The sequence below is a fragment of the Myotis daubentonii genome, chromosome 2 (assembly GCF_963259705.1).
Source record: "Myotis daubentonii chromosome 2, mMyoDau2.1, whole genome shotgun sequence".
In the NCBI taxonomy this organism is placed as follows: domain Eukaryota; kingdom Metazoa; phylum Chordata; class Mammalia; order Chiroptera; family Vespertilionidae; genus Myotis; species Myotis daubentonii.
This window is the reverse complement of record NC_081841.1, coordinates 165349129-165369730: the sequence shown is the minus strand read 5'-3', so window position 1 is coordinate 165369730 and position 20602 is coordinate 165349129. Positions and strand designations below refer to the sequence as shown.

The window sequence follows — 20602 nt, the reverse complement described above, 5'->3', positions numbered from 1 at the left end:
ATTTTAACTGTTTTTGAGTGTGCAGTTCAACGGCATTAAGTACATTCACATTGTTGTGAACCGTCAATACAGCCTATCTCCAGATCTTTCTCATTAACCCAAACGAAACTTTTTACCAATTAAAAAACAACTCCCCGATTCTTCCCCACACCCCCACCCCTAGACTTCTTGTCTCTAGGAGTCTGGCTACTCTCGGTGGCACCTCGCATAAGTGGATTCCTACACTGTTTGTTCTTGGTGCTTGGCTTACTTCACTGAGCTAAACTGCTTTACTCAACACCCTGGTTATTCCGTAGCTGGGTTTTAATGTGTATCGTATCCCATACTATATGCTGTATTTGAAAACAAATATCCAGCTTTTCTTTACTTGATAATTTTCTCCACTTACTGCTTTGGGGCACTTCACTCCAGGAAATTACAAACTTAGCATTCTTAACAACTTAGGGTCTGTCATAAATAACTTTTTACTGGTCTACTTACTCCAAGTGTCTATATTGTGGACTGTTTTCATTGTTTACGGGCACCTGACCTTTTGTAGAATCCCACCCAGCACATTAATGGTAGTATGCAATAGCACAGAACAACTCGGGCAGAAATGAAACTTATTTAAACTCAGGAGAAGGGACGTTTATTCGGGATGCTGACATGAAGGCTCTGTCTTCTGAAGCTATGTAATTTCCCTATCTGGGACTGAATCGCTCTCCATGAAAAGAATTAAAGACGCACACACTTTTCTTATCGTCAGCTAGGGATAAGCCCCGACGTTTCGGATGGCGGGAAACTATTTGTCTCACCTTTCCTTTGAAGCATCCCTAGGTTATCAGTGCTCTGCCAACGAGTCGAGTAATTTTGGACAAGACACTAATCCTCTGGAGGTCTCAGTGGGTGAGATCAGACCAGCCTGTGCTTCCCAAACCACAGCACAGCACACGGAGAACGTGTTCGTGCAGGGCACAGGTGCCCCGAGGAGACACCGGCGCAGCACAGGGGGAACCCCGCACACCGGCGGGGAGGCTCCCGCGGAGCGCTCCAGGCTCCGCGTTAGTTCCAGCGGACGCGCCACGGCCGTTTCAGAAGACGAGCTGCTCCGCTCCTGCTGTTTCTGAAATCATCGATCTTTCCCTCCCAGTAAAAAAATAAAATAAAATCTTTATTCCTTAAGAGGGCCGAAGTGTAAAAAGGCACAAAAGCCGCAAACACGCAAAAGCTCGAACTACGGCACTCCCTACAGTTCGCTCTCCGCGAATCCTACGTGTCTTCCCAGCAGGCTCCGGGTCATCGCGAGACTTTCTTAATTCTCGCGAGAGTTGCCGGCAGCCATCTTCTTGGGGGTGCTGGGAGCCGGGAAGACCCCCCGAATCGTTCCCATTGAGCTGCTCTTCGTCTTCGCTTTCTTCATTTTGCCTCTTCTGCGTTACCGACAAGCAACTGGTCCCGCGGCTGAGAGAAAGCCCGGGTCTAGGCGCGTGTCGCGCTCCCGGTTCCGAACGATTGGCTGGGGTGGAGGGAAGGGGGAGGGCTCAGGCAAGCCGTTGCTGCCTCAGCCCGGGCCGGGGTCCGGGGAGGGGGAAGCTCCTGGCACCCCGTGGACTCGCGGCCTGCGGCGGTCCCCGCGGAGCTGTTCACCGAGCCGGCTCGCGGGAACCTGCCACCGGCGCCTCCCACCGCGGCCCACGCGGGCGGCGCGCGGAGGAGGGGGCGGGGGCAGCGGCGGCTGTAGCGGCCGCGACCTGGGCGGGCGGAGGAGAGTGACGGGCCTGGGCGCCGCTGTGGATGGTTTCTAAAATGATCATTGAAAACTTCGAGGCACTGAAGTCCTGGCTCAGCAAGACTCTCGAGCCCATGTGAGTACCCGGGGCTGTCTCCTTGCAGGGAGGGAGGTGGGCGATTGGCGGGCGCCGATCAATGCAGTTGCCCCAGATGCATGTGGTGGAGGCCGAAGCGGTGGACGGAGGTCTCGGGGCTCTTGTGTTTTCTCCTCCGCTTCTGTCCTCGTCCCCAGGTTCTGCATATCCTGGAGGGCCTTCATCTTACCGCTGAGTTGGTTCTTGAACCGCTGTCTCCTGTTCTTGTCTTCACGTTATAGGTAGACTGATCCCCAACCTACACACATACACACACTTTGTGTTTCCTGAAGGTCCCCAAATCGGCTTCTTTCTCTTATCTTTTTCTTTCTTTCTTTTTCTTTTTATTTTTAGCGAATCCGAGCATAATCTTCTGCCTACAGACTATCATGCTTATTTAAACGAACTGAATGGTCCAGATTAAAGATTTGGATAGTTCTAAGCCACTCAGGTTTTACCTAAATGCTATACCTGCAGGAAAAGTCACGTCTCCCACGTGCCGGCTGCTAGCTCAGCGGCCCATCTCTTAGCTGGTTGAAAATGTAACAGGTGCTGAGATGCTCAGTAAAATTCCCCTTTTGCTACCTACACGGTCGTTGGCTTGTAGAGGAGGAGGAAATGCAGTCCATCCATATGGAATTTTTAGCAGTTTTAAGTGGGTTGTTGTAGATGGGCTGTGTGTTTTGGGGGAGGGGATTCAGAGTGCTGAAACGCTTTGGATTGGAAAAAATGAGTGTTTTAAGGCTTTATCTCTGGCTACATAAAAATATATAACGGGCCAAGTGCTTTATAAAGTTGATTGATTTACAATAAACTTAAAGTGCATTGGGGAAAATTCACTCATTCAATAAATTTATTAAGCACCTACTTGGTACTATGGGAAGTGTTGGAGATGGAGCTTTCAAATTCCAAAATTGACTAGGCATAGTAAGCAAATGCGATACCTTCAGGCAATAATAAGAATAGTGACGGTTGTAATAATAGATGTAAAAGACTGATTAGAAGGCCTCTCAGAGGGGTGGCATTTGAGCAACATCATGGGGGAAGAAGGAACCATCTGTGTGAAAGTCTGAAAAAGAATGTTTCTTGTGGCAGGAACAGCAAGTGCAATAGCTCTTAGCAGAAGTGATCATAGTGTGTTCTAGGGAGAGAAAGAAGGTAGTTACGGCTCCAAGGAACCCAAGGAACCTTATTGGTGGGGGAGAGAATGGAAGGACATGAAGTTGTAGAAATAGGGGCCAAGTCATGGAGCATCTTTGAGGACATGTTCAAGAGCTAGGATTTTATTTAAATTATAATGGAATACGTTAGATGATTTAAAGCAAGCAAAGACTGATTTGATTTTGTTTTTAACTTAGGCTGCTTTGTAGAGATTAAGGGGGCAAAAATGGAAGCAAGGAGACCATTGTGAAGGGCATTGTAGGCAGAGATGTAGGTAATTTGCATTAGAGTGATAATGGAGACAGAACTAAATATATTTTATAAGTTAGATTTGATAGGACTTGCTGATGGATTTTATGTGGGAGATGTGGGAAAGTCAAGTCAAGGATGATGACTAAGAAGTTAGCCTAAGCAACTGGATGGGTGATGGTAGAGAAGGATGGAAGAAAAAAGGTTGAGGGAAAGAGGGTAAGATGGTTGGTTACATCTAAGTGAGATGTCAAATAGGTAGTTGGGTCTGTGACTAGAGAAATTTGGAGTCACGTAGATGATATTTAAAGCCATGGAACTGTGAGAGATTTCCTAGAAAAATGGGTAGATATGCAAGAGAAGAGAGCCCCAGTCTGTGGTAGGAAGAAAATGGGATATATGTCACTAAGGGGATATATGACAAGAGGCAAGTTGTGAACTTAATGGGATGCTGCAGAATGGGTGAAAAAGATGGCAGTAGATATGTGACCCTTTGATTTGGCAAGGTAGATGTCATTGGTGACCTTAGCAAACATAGTTTTACTGGAGAGGGATGGTACAGATTGAAGCCCTATTTCGGGGATTTGGAAAGACAGTGAGCATCAGTGTTGTATCCTGGTTGAGAGGGAGAACTCCGGAGCTAGAATGGCTGGATTTGAGTTCTGCCTCTGGCACTTACCAGCTGTATAATATTGAGCAAGTTGCTTAACTCAGTGCCTCTTTCTTCATCTCTAAATTGGAGAAAATAATGAATATGTGTTAAGCAAATCTTTGAATGCTGCCTGGTTTATAATTAACACTGTTTTAGATGAACAGAAAACTTTAAAAAATGTTATGAGTCAAAATAGTATTCTTCTTTTTAAGCCTCCAGTTTTTGAATTACTTATCAATTTTACTGCCATTTCTCTTTTTTCCCACTAAGCTAAAATTATATATAGTTACTTAGTGTTTATGCTTATAATTTTTCTTTTCAAAAATATTTATTGATTTCAGAGAGAAAGGGAGAGGGAGAGAGAGAAATATCAATGATGAGAGAATTGATCGGCTGCCTCCTGCACGCCCCCCTACTGGGAATGTGCCCTTGCCCGGAATTGAACCTGGGACCCTTCAGTCCACAGTCCAACACTCTGTCCATTGAGCCAAACCAGCCAAGGCTATAATTTTTCTTTAGTTTTAACAAAGTATATTCCAGGTATCATGTAGCCTACTCAGATAACTAGCCCTGCAGTCATTACTTTTGGGATAAATAAGGCACTGCATTAGTAGTAGGAATTGGGATTGGTCCTTCTATAATGTACATTGGTGTGGTAAAATTAATGGAATGCTGCAGAATGGGTGAGACTTATCCAAGTTTCTGCTCCTTTAATTGCATTTCAGGTGAATTCTTTTAGATGATGAGTTTTAAAGCTCCAATTATTTAAGACCTGTGGTTTCTAACCTTGGTTTTGTGAAACTTTAGAATGGGCTCATTATCTGGAGGGATTTTTTTTGCTTTACTTTAAAGTTGTATAATTGCCAAATAGCACCTGTTTGAGGGAGGCACATCTGAAGAAGAGCTAAGAGTAAGATAGAACTCAAATTTGTATAGAACTTTTTAGGTCCTTGTACTAGTAAAGCATCTCATGGTTTTGGACTTTGCCCCACATTTTGAATGTATTCATCCAGGAAACATTTATTGATTATTTAATCTCCTCTGTGCTAAACAGTGTGTTAGATATTGGGAAAATAGTAGGAAACAAGACATGAAATGACCATCTTCATATTGTTTACCAGTTAGCAGAGAAGACAAGTGTTAAGTAATTTCAAGTGTTGTGAAGTCCAGAATGTTGTCAAAATATATGTCTGAGAGGTCAGGAAAGGCTTTCTTGGCATAACATTTGATCTCAGTCTGCAAGAATGAAAGGCAGTTTGCTGGGGCAAAAGGATGGGAATGGAGATGTATGAGAGCATTCTAGGTTTTGGAGAGCAGATTGGATGAGGCCCTAAAGCAGTGGTTGTCCACCTTCCTAATGCCGTGACGCTTTAATACAGTTTCTCATGTTGTGGTGACCCCCAATTTCATTGTTACAAATTGAACATAATTAAAGCATAGTGATTAATCACAAAAACAATATGTAATTATATATGTGTTTTCCGATGGTCTTAGGCGACCCCTGTGAAAGGGTCATTCGACCCCCCCCCACGCCCAAAAGGGTCGAGACCCACAGGTTGAGAACCGCTGCCCTAAAGTGAAAGAAAATGTGTCTTGGAGGAATTTGAAAAAAGAGCAAGGAGAAGAATAGCATTGGATAGCACCAGAGAGAGGAGCCAGATCACATGACTTTGTTGAGTCATGTTAAGGATTTTGGATGTCACTAAAGGATAATAGGAAACCAGTGGCGGGTTTTAGGGCAGGAGAGTTTTCAGATTGATATTTAAAACAAAAATAGCCTGGTTGCAGTTTCAGCATGAAATAAAATTCAGTAAAGCTGTATTTTATTTGATTATAGTTCTGTAGGTATATCAGAAATCTGAGTTAATTTTTCATTATTGAAAGTGTAGGTGTTAAAATTGACCTTGAAATACTTAAAATTGATGTTTTGTTCTCTCAAACATTTGCTTAATTATACTTGCTAATAACATAAAATTAGATATTGGTCTTTCCTTTGATAATGTGAAGAAAAATCTGTGTTCTTTTTTTCAAGTTTTCTGTTTTAGTTTTTAAACAGAAAAGGTTTTCTGCTGTTTTAAAATTTTTGTGAGTTTTCCTATCACTAAATGTGGCACTTTTATAAAATCATGAACTTTTTTAGCTGAAGGGAAACCTCAAGATCTAATCAAACTCAATTTTTCAGAAAATAAAATTGAAAGGCATTTAATGATGTACCCAGATTTTGCGAGTTTAGTAGTAAAGAACAGAATGCCTAAATTTGTGCTCCTGCTGCTAATGCTAAGTACTCCTCTGAAGATAGTGTGTTGTGTGGTGAAAAGAAAATAAGTTTTGAGTCCACATACACCAGTGTTCAAATCTTAGTTCTGCCACTTACTAACTGATTTCCTTATTAGTATAATAGGGAGAATTATACTTGTTTCCTTCTGTAGTTGAAAGGATTGAAGGAGGCACATTTTTTTAGAGCCTACTCCTTTCTTCCTTCCTTAAGTACTGGTTGATTAAACACAAATAGGTTACATTTCTATTGTTACTGTTACTATTATCACTATCATTGCTACTGCCACTACCACCTAACATTTGTATTCATTGATATGTTTTCTATTACTACCCAGTTCTATGAGGTAAGCATTGTTACCTCTATTTTGCAAGTGTTGGCACTCAGGCCCTGAAGCACAAAGTCAAGATAACTTGCCTAGAGTCATAGAGTTAGCTATAACTTGTAACTAAACAATGATTTAAACAAAAGCTTTTAGACTTGGGATTCGTGTGTGTGTGTGTGTGTGTGTGTGTGTGTGTGTGTGTGTGTGTGTGTGTTTGAGTCATGTTTTTAAATTACTACTATACTGTACTTTCCTATTACTGTTTTCTCTTTTTTATTATAACATTTTCATAGTGATAGCTGCTATTGTAAGGGAACAAGTTCTGAGGCGTCATGGTTATCAGTGCTTTACAGTTTTAAGAAATAAACCTTTTAGGAATTTTTGTAATCTTTCCACCTTCACCCACACTTGTTACGGTACCTTTCTCACCACATTAAAATACATTTTTGTTCCTGTTTTACAGGAAGAACTGAAAAGTGATCATTTTACTCCTGAACTTTACCCCTGTTTCCTTCCTTTGATCTTTTCCTTTCTACAGACACTTCTGGGCATAGAAAATCTAATCTTTCATTCTTTAAGGAAGAAAAACTCAGCAACAGTGGCAGCAAAAACAAAACAAAATATAAATCATATTTTTCCTCTAGTCACTTGCATCCTCGCTTTCTTTTCTTTATAGAGGTGAATCTTGAGAAATAGTAGTCTTTAATTTTTCACTCACTTGCCTCCAACCATTTATTTCTTAATGCTTTATAATATAGCTTCTTTCTGCTTATATTCAACCAGAATTGCTTACTTCGGTGTTACCAATGATTTATGTTTACTAAATATAAAGATCTTATATAAACTTTATGTTCTTTGACCTGTATTTATAACATTAGACAATGTTGATGCTGCCTTTTTTTTTTTTTTTTTTTAACTTTTGAGGTATTGATTCCCTATTACTTTGGTTCTCTTTTTTCTCAAATCCATTCTAGTCCCTTTAGTTCTTTTCTTGCCTTTTAATTGTATTTTGTAAGTTCTGTTTTCATGACTTTTTCTTCCTCAACTATTTCTCCTGCTACCTCATTCACATTCATTTCCATGGATGGTTTCTATTATAATTTGTGCCAGTGGTTCTTAAAGTATTTTTTGTGTGTATTGTACATTCTTTGAAAGTTAAAGAGTTCCTTCTTAGGATGTTGCATATCTTTCATGCACGTTTACTTTGAATTTCAGAGCTTTTCAAAGAGAGCCTCTACTTTATGCAATTATTTCTCATATTTATGTTTTACTTAACCACTGACCACTCTTCAAAGCCTTAAGCTCTTATTTCCAATTTTAGCTGCTTATCTACCTAGTTCTCTTATCTGAACTTCAAACTGTATTTCTGAAAATAAATGTTATCTGAATTCAATTATTTTCATTTCATTTTTCCAAATTATTCAATTGTTAACATAAGGAACATCCAAACCTCTGGATAATTTTTATTTTTAAAAGAGTTTGAGTTTGCCGAAACTGGTTTGGCTCAGTGGATAGAGCGTCGGCCTGCGGACTGAAAGGTCCCAGGTTCGATTCCGGTCAAGGGCATGTACCTGGGTTGCGGGTATATCCCCAGTAGGAGATGTGCAGGAGGCAGCTGATCGATGTTTCTCTCTCATCGATGTTTCTAACTCTCTATCTCTCTCCCTTCCTCTCTGTAAAAAATCAATAAAATATATTAAAAAAAAAAAAAAAAGAGTTTGAGTCAAACCAATGACATTGCCAGGAAGCAAGATCTGAAATGCTCTGAGGATAACAGTTTTGCAGTTTCTTTTATACATTAGGAATAAGAGAGAGAATGGAAGGACGATCACATAAAAGTGGGTAAAAGCAAGGTGTGAGGTAGTCAAGATTCTGTGCTCCCTTGAGGGTGGTTTTTCAGGAGCCCGGAAAAGAGGACTAAGGTGTGTTAACCTAGATCAGTGGTTCTCAACCTTCCTAATGCCTTGACCCTTTAATACAGTTCCTCATGTTGTGGTGACCCCAATTTCATTGTTACAAATTGAACATAATTAAAACATAGTGATTAATCACAAAAACAATATGTAATTATATATGTGTTTTCCAATGGTCTTAGGCGACCCCTGTGAAAGGGTCGTTCAACCCCCAAAGGGGTTGCGACCCATAGGTTGAGAACCGCTGACCTAGATGCACAAGAATAATGAACAGGGCTTGCTTAAAAACTTTTTACTAATGAAGTTCTATGGACAGATGTGACTACCCACCATGACCTGCCCAGTTAGGAATTTATGATTAGATAAATCTGTGAATTTACTTTTCCGTAAATTCACTGAACTTGTCCGTTTTATTTTAGAACCCCCCTTTTGTCCACAGTTTTCCAATTTGGTTATCAATCCAAAGGATGCATTGATGACCAGCCTTTTGGTCAGATTGTGTACTAGGAAGGCTCATTCCTAAGGAAGTCTCAGTACCTATGTCATCTTGTTGAAATGGTGAATTGTTGGGGATGGGACAATATGCTAAGCATGGGATGTGAGCTGAGGCCGTGTTTTCTCAAAAGAGAAGAGTAGGTAAATGGAAGGCAGTCAGGTCTTATGGCCTTTGTTGTGAAAAACACCCTGCAATATTTTTGTCCTTTGTAATAACATGATCTGAATTTTTGCCACCTGTCTCATTTTTCTGTATTTTGCATCTAGTATAACATTTACATAAGCCATAAAAAGACTATTAAAAATTATCTTCTACATCTTTGGTAATCATGAACAGTTGGAGTATGTAGAAAAACCCAAAGGACAACTATAATTACTATTATGATTAATGTTATTAGCGGACAGGTAAAGGCAGTCAAACAAAATGGTTTCAGAGTTCAATATCAGTCTGTAGGTATATATGCCTGTTGATATCTTGGGATAGCTGTCTACCTCTAATGTCAGTGGCTTGCATCTTAGAGGAGTTTTTGATATTCATTGTAGGCAGAGATGAGTGTTAGAGACAGGGATAGATGTACATTCATGATTAGATACCTGATAAGGTCCCATCCAAAGGTTAGAGAGTCTTTGATGTCCTTTCCAATAAATAAAATCTCCAGGTGGTAGAAAATGACTTTTTGTGTGTATATGTGTGTGTTAATCCTATCTATTGATTTTTAGAAGGAGTGGGGGAGAGACAGAGAGAGAAACATTGATGTGAGAGAGACACATCAATTGGTTGCTTCTCACATATGCCCTTGACCAAGGCCGGGGATCGAACTGCAACTGAGGTATGTGCCGTTTACCAAAATCAAACCTGCGATCCTTTGGTTCGTGGGCTGACACTCTAACCACTGAGCGAAACTGGCCAGGGCTCCAGTAAGTTTTTGATTTCTTCCTCTCTTCTCCTTTGAGCACTCCCATGATGCCAATGTTGGTACCCTTGAAATTGGTACCCAGAAGCTCCTTACACTACCTTCATTTTTTAAAAAAAAATATATTTTATTGATGTTTTTACAGAGAGGGATAGAAAGTTAGAAACATCAATGAGAGAGAAACAGATCAGCTGCCTCCTGCACACCCCCTAGTTGGGATGTGCCAGCAACCAAGGTACATGCCCTTGACCAGAATCGAACCTGGGACCCTTCACTCCCCAGGCCAACACTCTTTCCACTGAGCCAAACCAGTTAGGGCTACCTTCATACTTTTATATTCTTTTTTTTGCTGCTGTTATGATTGGATGTTTTTTGCTTCCTTATATTCCAAATTCTTGATTTGGTTCTTCACGTCCTCTATTCTACTGTTAATCCCCTGTAATTATTTATTTCAGTTAGTATATGTTTCATTTCTGACTGGTCCTTTTTTATGTTAATGTTATCACTATAGGAAGTTCTCATTAAGTTCCTTGAGCATCCTTATAACCATTGCTTTGAACTCCTGTATCTGGTAGTTTTCTTGCGTCTATTTCATTTAGTTCTTTTTCTGGAGATTTCTCCTCTTCTTTGATTTGTGACATGTGTCTTTGTCTCTGCATTTTGGCTACTTCCCTGTATTTGTTTCTATGTATTAGGTAGATTTGCTATGTCTCCTGAACTTAGTAGAGTTGCCTTGTGTATGTAGTAGGTGTCCTGTAGGGCCCAATGGCTCAGCCTCCCCAGCCACCTGATCTGGGCATTCCCCATGTGTCCCTGTGTGAGCTGTGTGTGCTGTCCTATTGTAGTTGAGCTTTGATTTATGCTGGCGTCTTTGGGAGGGCTTAACCCCCAAGTCAATTGGTTGCTAGGATCAGCTGCAGCTATAACTGAAGAGCAGGAGCCCACCCTATAGAGCTCCTTGGTACCCTTGAAATTGGTACCCAGAGGCTCCTTACACTTACTTCAGTGGCGCTTTGGGGCTCAACGAATCCTCCTCGTGAGTGTGTCACTCATGGAGGTGGTAGTATTGTAATCCAACGTGATTGAAGTTGACCACTTGGTACACTGGCTCTGAGGCCTCCAGGGTGGTGCAAAGTCAGCTTTTACCTGTGCCCTTGCCTGGGATTACCCAGCATGAGCTACAAGCAATATGCACATGGCTGCTACTTGTGTTGAGCTTGAAGGTACTGAGGAGAGGCCAACCTGTGAACCAAGGCTGCCTGCTGCTAGTGCTGGGCCTGGGGCCACCTATTGAGAGGTATGGGGTATGTAGATACTAGCTGTTGCTTGAGAGATTGCAGTGTTTTTATCTGCTATTGGAATCAGGATAATGCTGGCTTCATAAAGTGAACTTGGGAGTGTTTTCTGCTCTTGGGTTTTTTTGGAATAGTTTAGAATAGGTGTTCTTCTTTGAATGTTTGGTAAAATTCACCTTTGAAGCCATCCAGGCCAGGACTTCTGTTTTTGGGGAAGTTTTTTTTTTTTTTTTAAATACAGCTTTAATTTTATTAGTTGCAATCTGTCTATTCAGATTTTCTGATTCTTCCTGATTCATTTCTGGAAGATTGTATGGTTTCTGGGAATTTATTTAATCCATATTGTCTAATTTGTTGGCATTAGTTGTTTGTAATATTTTTAATCCTCACCTGAGGATATTTTTCCATTGATTTTTTTTTTTTTTTAGAGAGAGTGGAAGAGAGGGAGAGACAGAGAGAAATGTCAATGTGAAAGAAACACATAGATTGGTTGCCTCCTGCATGTGCCCTGACCAGGGCCCAGGCTGGGAGGAGCCTATAACTGAGGTAAGTGCCCTTAACCGAATGGAACCCAGAACCCTTTGGTCTGCAGGCCAATGCTCTATCCACTGAGCCAAACCAAATAGGGCTATACTCTGTTTCAATTATTTCTGCTCTGATCTTTATTTCCTTTCTTTTATTCACTTTGAGCTTGGTTTTTAGTTCTTTTTCTTGTTTTAAATGTAAAGTTAGATTGTTTGAGTTTTTTCTAGTTTTTTAGAAATGCTATGAATTTCCCTCTTGGGACTGCTTTTGCTATGTCCCATAGATTTTGGGTGGTTGTGTTCTTATTTTTATTAGTTTCAAGGTATCTTTTTATTTCTTCCTTAATCTCATTGTTAACTCTTTCAGTGTTTACTAACATTTATTTACTTCCATGCCTTGTGTGTTTTTCAGTTTTTTTCTCATGATTGATTTTTAGTTTCATACAATTATGGTCAGAGAAGATGTATGCTTGATGTGATTTCATTCTTGTTTTTGTTGAGAAATCAGCTGTTGGAATTATGGTAGTTACCCTTGTAGGTAACTGTCTCTCTCTTCTTGCTTTTACGATTCTCTGTCTTTAACTTGTGCCATTTTAATTATGGTGTGGTCCTCTTTGAGTTCTTCTTCTTTGGGGCTCTATGGTTCCTGAACTTGTGTGACTTTTTCCTTCACTAGGTTAGGGAAGTTTTCAGTCATTATTTCTTCAAATGGGTGGTTGATCCCTTGTTCTTGCTCTTCCCCTATGTTGAGGATGTTGTTATGCTGTATGTTGTCCCAAAGGTCCCTTAAACTATCCTCATTTATTTAAATACCTTTTCATTTTTGTTGCTCTGAATAGGTGTTTTCTGCTTCCATTTCTTCTAAAGAGCTGATATGATTTTCTTCTTCATCCAACCTACTGTTTAGTTCTTCTAGTCTATTGTTCATTTCAGATATTGTATTCTTGATTTCTCACTGGTTCTTTTTTATTATTTCCATGTGTGTTTTTATTTTTCATTCTGTTGTTCTCACTAAGTTCCTTGAGCATCCTTACAACCATATTTTTGAACTCTATATCTCATAAATTGCTTGCCTTCATTTCATTTCTTTTTCTAGAGATTTCTCCTGTTTTTCACTAGGCATGTTACTTTGTCTTCCCATTTTGGCTGCCTCTTTGTGTTTTATTCTATGTATTAGGTGGATCTGCTATGACTCCCAGTTTTGATAGGGTGTCCTTATGTAGTAGGGATGCAGTGGCACAGTCTCTTTGATCACCTGAATTAAGTGCCCTTCCCCTTTCATATTTTTGATGTGACAAAATACTGTGATTTTGTTACTAAGTTGTAGTAGCTGTAGCTATGGTTTTTTTTGTGTGTGTGTTGTTGATCCTCACCTGAGGATATTTTTCCATTGATTTTTAGAGAGTGGGAGAGGGAGAGACAGAAACTTTGATGTGAGAGAGACAACACGGATTGGTTGCCTCCCGCATGCACCCTGACCAGGGCCAGGGATAGTGCCTATACCGAGGTATGTGCCCTTGACTGGAGTCAAACCTGGGACCCTTTAGTCCACAGGCCAATGTTTTTTATCCACTGAGCCAAACTGGCTAGGGCAGCTGTAACTGTTTTTACTACTCTTTAACATTTATGCTATAGTTAATAGATTAATGTGCTATTTTAAAACAATTACCATATTCGTATTTGGTTAATCAGAGTTATGTGTACTTTTGTCTTTTTATTTCAGCTTGAAGATCTCCTTTTTATCATCTTTTTTATAAGGCAGTTCTAGTGGTGGTGAACTCCTTCAGCTCTTGTTTGTCTAGGAAAGCCTTTATTTCTCCTTCAAATCTAAAGGATAACTTTGCGAGATAGCATATTGGAGGCTGGAAGTTTTACCTTTCAATAATTTCAGTACAGTCATGTGTTGCTTAATAATGGAGATATGTTCTAGAAATGCATCATTAAGAGATTTTGTCATCAAGTGAACATCATGAGAGTATATTTATACAAACCTAGATGGTATAGCCTTCTATACAACTTGACTCATGGTAGCCTGTCACTCTGGCTACAGCTTGTTACTGTACTGAATACTTAGGCAATTATAACAATGATATTTGTGTATCTACACATATCTAAATAAATATTAAAAAGGTACAATAAAAATACGCAATAAAAGGTAAAAAATGGTAAACTTTATAGGGCCCTTATGAATAGAGCTTGCAGGACTGGAAGTTGCCTTGCATGAGTCAGTGAATGAGTGGTGAAGTGAATGCGAAGGCCTAGGATAATACTATACATTACTGTAGACTTTATAAACATTGTACACTTAAGTTACATTAAACTTCTAAAAAATATATTTTTTTTATGATAAATCTTACCTTACTGTATCTTTTTCACTATATAAACTTCAGTTTTTTTTAACTTATTGGCTTCTATCTAATAATACTTAGCATAATACACTAATACATTTTATAGAATTCTTTCTTTATATCTATGTTTTATTATTATTATTGTTATTATTGCATTTTAAGCTTTTTTGCTAAAAACTAAGACACGGATACACCTATTAGTCTAGGCCAGGGGTGGGTAACCCCTGGCACGTGTTTGGCACGCCAGTAACTTTTGCTGGCATGCGTAACCTTCTCTTATAATCTTCCATTTACAATTTTTTTTTCTTTTTTTTCTTTTTTTATATTTTATTGATTTTTTACAGAGAGGAAGGGAGAGGGATAGAGAGCTAGAAACTTCGATGAGAGAGAAACATCAACCAGCTGCCTCCTGCACACCTCCTACTGGGGATGTGCCCGCAACCAAGGTACATGCCCTTGACCGGAATCGAACCTGGGACCTTTCAGTCCGCAGGCTGACGCTCTATCCACAGAGCCAAACCGGTTTGGCGCAATATTTTTCTTAATATTGACTTTTTTATTTTTCAAATAAATTCAGTGTAGGTGCATCTTAGGTAAATAAATAATTTTACATAACAAGTTATCTTAAAGACCATAGACATGGATGACGAGAGAGGGGAAGAGCAATTTCTATGCCTCTGCCTTAACTCTCCCTGCCTTCCTAGATCCAACCAGTGTTTTGGTTTCATCCACATACGCTTGGGAATCTTTGTTCTCAGTGATGAATTTTGTTAAGTGTCGCAATAGGAGTAGCCTGACGGATGAAAGTAGTAGCTCGTGCATATCTCTGAAGGTCACGAAGTATAAACCTGATGTAAAATCTCTGTCATCAGTGATGCAGCAGCAAAAGTCCCACTGATAATATCAAACAGAGTCATAAAGTTTTCTGTCGGACTATCAGTGTACATGTATACATTAAAAAATAAATGTATTTTTCATCATCATATACTGTGTTTTTGTCGCTCGAATGAATTTTATTATTTCTTCAAGGTTCTTCACATATGTACACCTTAAGAGATATCAAGTAGGCATAACATGGTCTCAAAAAATTAGGGTTGGCACGCAGAAGAATTTTGAGTCAGAGATTTTGCTGGTTTTGGCATGCACTCACAAAAAGGTTGCCCACCCCTGGCCTAGGCCTACACATGGTTTGGATCATCAGTACCACTGTCTTATTACCTCTACTTACTATCCCACTAAAAGGTCTTCAGGGGAAATAATTATGGAGCTGTCATCTCTATTATAGCAATGCCTTCTTCTGGAATACCTCCTGAAGATCCTGCCTGAATCTTGTTGAGGAGGTGTTACTGTTTTCAGAAATGTTTGTGATGGTTTGCTTGCTTTTTGTTGTTTTCCATCATAGATTTGCTTGTAAGCAAATAATGTGCCATGAACATTCCTTTCTATTAATGATAACCTTTCACTGTTGGGGCTCCATAAGGAGCTTGTAGGGGTCTGGAAAAACTTATGCTAAACCCTTCACTGAATTTTCTTGAGGGTTCATCTTTTTGTTTTTCTGAAGTTTTTCTATTCTCTTGCCTCTTTATGCATTCCTGTTCAATTTTCAATAATTCCTCTTTAGTCAGTTTTTCAGGAACCACTTCTAGGAGCTCCTTAATGCCATCCTCTTTCACATCCAAGTTAAAGTTGTTTGCCATCTCAAAAACAGCCTTGTTGAATTTTGCAAACTTTTTTTTTTTTTTTTTTAAACTAGAGGGCTGATGCATGAAATTCGTGCAAGGGGCTTGGCCCTCGTAGCCCCTTGCAGCCCCAGCTGGCCCTTGTAGCCCCTTGCAGGCCCAGCTTCGTCCAGAAGGTCATCCTGCTGTTTGGTCTAATTAGCATATTAGCTTTTTATTATATAGGAAAATAGGAAGCTTATTTAGAAAGTTACAGAAGTAGAAATGAGCTGTTGAAGAAATGGGCTCAAGAAACAAGTGACAGAAGCAAAAGGAGGAGCCCTTGGAATTTAACAGAAAGATAGGGGGTGGGGGGTGTGGAGAAGGAGCTGACATGCTTCCAAGAGGGAGAGCTGAATTTTGCAACTTTTGTCCTTTGATGTTATAGCTCAATGTCACTAGGCAATAGACATTTTTCAGCTCTGTTACAATCTTATGAGGCTACCATTGTATATGTAGTTCATCACTGACCAAACATTATTGTGGTGGCTGACTGTGTGTCATTCTACCCTCTCCTGGCCTGTAGAGTTTCTGCTGAGAAATCTGCTAATAGCCTAGTTGCAGTGCCTTTGTAGGTTATTATCTTTTTTTTCCCCTGACTGCCTTTAAAATTCATTTGTATCATTGGCTTTTGACAGTTTTAATATGATGTGTCTTGCAGAAGTTCTTTTTGTGTTGAGATAATAAGGTGTTCTTTTACCTTCGTGGACTTGTATATCCAATTTCTTCCTCAGGTTTGGAAGTTCTCAATTATTATTTCTTCGTTTTCTTTTCATTATTATTTCTTTAAGTATACTGTCTGCCCCCTTCTCCTTCTGGGATACCTATTAGTCTTATGTTGGCTTTTCTAATGGACTGATATTTCTCAAAGTTTCTTCACTTAAAAAATGTTCTCTCTCCTCTTTCATATGAATCATTCTTATATTTCTATCCTCCAGCTTACTAATTCTCTTTTCCATATGATATGTCCTATTTCTAATGCATTCTAATGTATTTTTAAATCTCATTCATTTGAGTTCTTCAGCTCCAGAAATAAATTTCTGTTTGTTTCTCAGAATTTCAATCTCTTTGTTAAAGTACTTCTTCTGTGCATTACTTTTATTCCTGAGATCATTGTATTGCCTTTTGGAGTTTTCTTTTAGCTAGTTGAATTTCTTCAAACAGCTAATGTCTTTCTTTTTATTTTTTTGTAACAGCTTTCTTTTATCAGTTAGATTGCAGTATTTCATGTCTTTGGGTTTGCTTGCTGGAAAAATATTTTCTTTATGTGAATACTGTATTACCGTGACTTATGGTGTTTGATGGGAAGTGCCTTTGTTGCTTCATTTGAACTTGTGAACACTTTTCTTGTTTAGGCACGACCTGTGTAGTTTGATTCTAACAGTTCAAACAGGTTGGTGCTTAGGAGCCTTCCTTTTGTTTTCTAGAGAGTGGCGCTATAAGAAGTTAATTTTTTTTTTTTCTCACTGGAGCTGACTTGCTTCTAAGTTTGGGAGTGGGTACATTAAAAAAAAAAAAATGGGTGGTGGCAAACCCCAGGGGAGGAGTGTATTTAGCACTTGGGGCTTCTAATGTGCCTACAACTCAGTAGGGGGATCATCAAGTGGAGGGGTCCCAGAGATCCGTGAATAGTCTTCTTGCTTCTTGGGACAGATAATGGGGAGACAGTTTCCTTCAGTTCTCTTTGTCTGCCTACTTTCCTTTCCCTTCCCCTGTCACTGCAATCTTCCTTCAGGGAGAGCAACTGGTCCCTCCAGCTGTAGTGCTCATGGCCATGCAGACCCCTACTCACAGCTTTTACCCTCCACTTCTCTGCCAGAAAGGTTATTGTGGCTCACAGCTGTACTGGCCAGCACCTTCCCTGCTATCAGTGCTGGGTTGGGCCTGAGCTGGCAGTCAGACATCTGTCTTGCAGTCTGGGGCTCTCGCAGTCCTGGACCACTTGCTCCTTATTGCTCTCCTGCAGTGGAGGAGGGAGAGGCTCCCTCCACTGCCACTGCGCTCGCCAGCTGTGAGCCTGGCTTCTGGCTGAGCAGTGCTCCCCCTCTGGGAGTGCACTGACCACAGGGGACAGCTCCTGCATTGAGTGTCTGCCCATAGTGGTCAGCACGCGTCATAGCTAGCGGTTGTTCTGCCATTTGGTCAATTTGCATGTTAGGGTTTTATTATATAGGATAGGATTATGGTTAGGAAGAGGTTTTTAAATCCAGCTAGCTTTTGTTGGATTATGACGTTAAAAGAGGTTTTATTGTCATGCCGAAGTATTTGGACATTTTGTGGAGTAAGTTATGGACAGTGGGGAAGATCATTAAAGCAAGGAAGCAACTTGATCAGATCTCTAAGAATGATACTATGGTATGCAGAGGTTTGATTAGATAGCATTTTGGAGACAAGGAAGATTAGTGGTGTTTATTTGTTTGTTTTAACCCTCAATTTGTTTCCTAGATCATCTGGGGTTCTGTGTTCCTTACCCATTCTGATCCTTTTCAAAGGCTAGACAGGCAGGCAGGCCTCTATGGTAACCATTTTGGCTTCTGTTGTGCATGTCTCAGAGTAGAAGCACTTTTCTCTGCACCATCTTGACTTATACTGCACATGTGCTTTACCTCCCCTTTCCTGTTCTCTCTCTTCTCCCAGTAGTTTGTGGCGAAGGACTGGTGATTCCCTGGGGAGTTTGTGAAGCTGTAGCTTTCTAGTGAAGTAAGCAGGCTTATTAGATTCAGCTCCCTGGTTTATTAGGCTTAACAATATCAGATTCCCTTTGCTCCCTTCCTTTATTAATATCTTACTACCTATGCTAATGTGTTTCTCCCCTAAAGAACTTAGGGGTTTATAATCTTACAAGGGTAAATGAATGAAGGTCTCATCTTCTGTAGCTTCTTGCTAGCAAGTGGCATAGTCCTTCCTATGCCCAGGCCAAGAAATTCTTCCTATCTGCCAAAGGGATAAGGGAGTTAAAGGGAAGGGGGAATCTTCTCACAGGGAAAAGGGATTTTGCAAAGTCCAGGTCAAGTGAGGCTGTCCTAGGGAATTGGCAGGTGCAATGACAAATTCATCGTGATGCTGGACAAACTGGCATTCTTGTATAGGTGACAAATTTGACAAGAAAGTTAAAAAGACATGGTCCAAAAATGAGAATTATAGCAACTAAAGGTCTGGTGAGAGGCAAAAATAAAGTGATAGAGCGAGGACTAACTTTACAGTGTCCCAGATTAGATTGAGGCGGGCTTCTGTGGGGTAAGGTATGTCACACCTATCTGAAGCCCTCTTGTTTACTGTACTTAATTCAAATTAGGCTGAGGGGAACATTCTAAGATTTCTCTCCTGAATATCCTTGGGCTCTTTATGTCTGAATTACTTGGGCAGAAAAGGGAAAGCAGTTTTAGGTGAAGCCTATAGATCGCTCCATACTTCACCAACTCAACCATTTAGTTCTGACAACAATTCAATCCAGCCAGACTGCTGAATCTCATTTTCGGAGGGGGTGATGCAGATGGGCTTCTAATGTAAGGCCTATACTGTATAAACAAGCAGTCTATACTAATAAAAGGGTCATATGCTAATTAGACTGGGTTGACTGGACATCTTCCGGATGTCCGACTTCCTTCTGGACAGTTAGGGGGTGACCAGGCCGGTAGGGGGGCAGCTAGGCAACCAGGCTGGCAGGGGACCAGTTAGGGGGCTATCAGGCTGGCAAGCAGAGGCAGTTAGGGGTTATCAGGCAGGCAGGCAAGTAGTTAGGGGCAATCAAGCAGGCAGGCGAGCAGTTAGGAGTCAGCGGTCCCAGTTGGAGAGGGTGCAGGCCAGGCTGAGGGACCAGCTCCCCCCCCCCCCCCCACACACACACAAATTTCATGCACTGGGCCTCTAGTCAGGTAAATATACACCCTATGAAAACCAAAGGAAAAATCCCCACAAAGGTTAATGAACACAGCAGATCATAAACCAGTTTCTGAGTCCATAAGACTGTCAGTTGGGAAGACTTCCAAATGCATGGCTTTTGCTGGAATGAAAGTAAAGCAGTCTGATAGATCCTCTTTGTCTGCAGTTTCAATGTTTCTGGTGATGCCATCAGGTGTTCAGGTAAATTCTATGTGGCATATACATACACAGCCTTAGGAAAAAAGTTTAGTTCTCAATAATTCTCAGAGGATATATGATTGGGGGAAAAAGATGAACATAGCCTTAGAGGGTTGAAGAAAACTAGAATAGTTCCGGAACCAGTTCAGTTTATAGGTAAACAAAATTTTGAAGACAATTAATTGCACTAGAGTCAAAGTATCCACAACTAGGCATTGTGATTTCTACTGAAATAAATTTTTTTAAAAATTTATTTTTATTGATTCCAGAGAGGAAGGGAGAGGGAGCGAGAGATAGAAACATCGATGAGGAGAGAGAATCATCGATCGGCTGCCTCCTGCATGCTCCACACTGGGGATCTAGCTCATAACTGGGCATATGCCCTGACCGAGAATTGAACCCCGACCTCCTGGTTCATAGGTTGCTGCTCAACCACTGAGGTATGCTGGCCGCTATTGAAGGCCGCTATTGAAACACATTTTTTCTCCTAAAGTTTTCCTCACTTTTATTAAAGAGACTGCATTAAGTCTAGTCTTAATTTGGCTTGATTATTTGCATAAATACAAGAATAGCAATTGGTCACACAGGCTTTTTAAATCTGCTTTACTGAAATTTGATAAGGAATGTTTAGACTGAGCTTTAATCAGCCCCTCAGGGCAAAGTAGTCAATCCACACCATTTCCATCAAGCTTTGCCTGCCATACCTATAGGTTTGGGTAAATTCCTCAAAAATATCTTGAGGTTCCTTTCTTGCCATCTTCTCAGGAAAGCGACCTTCCTTCCTTACCTGAAAGGACTGCCATGAACCA

General features: G+C 40.4%; 1 protein-coding gene across 15 annotated transcripts in view; it reads left to right on the top strand.

The window, feature by feature from the left end:
* The window catches only part of RBM26 (RNA binding motif protein 26), a 132130-nt gene that overhangs the window by 43864 nt on the left and 67664 nt on the right, over positions 1–20602 (top strand). For 9 of the 15 annotated variants that reach the window (XM_059684930.1, XM_059684923.1, XM_059684927.1 and 6 more), the window contains exon 1: positions 1311–1844. The exons of 1 other annotated variant lie outside the window; for it this stretch is intronic. In XM_059684930.1, coding sequence (XP_059540913.1) covers positions 1774–1844 — 71 coding nt within the window. In that variant the 5' untranslated portion in view covers positions 1311–1773. Of the gene's footprint in view, positions 1–1310; positions 1845–20602 lie in introns of those variants that run through there. 5 more of the 15 variants (XM_059684935.1, XM_059684934.1, XM_059684929.1 and 2 more) reach the window with 1 other exon arrangement.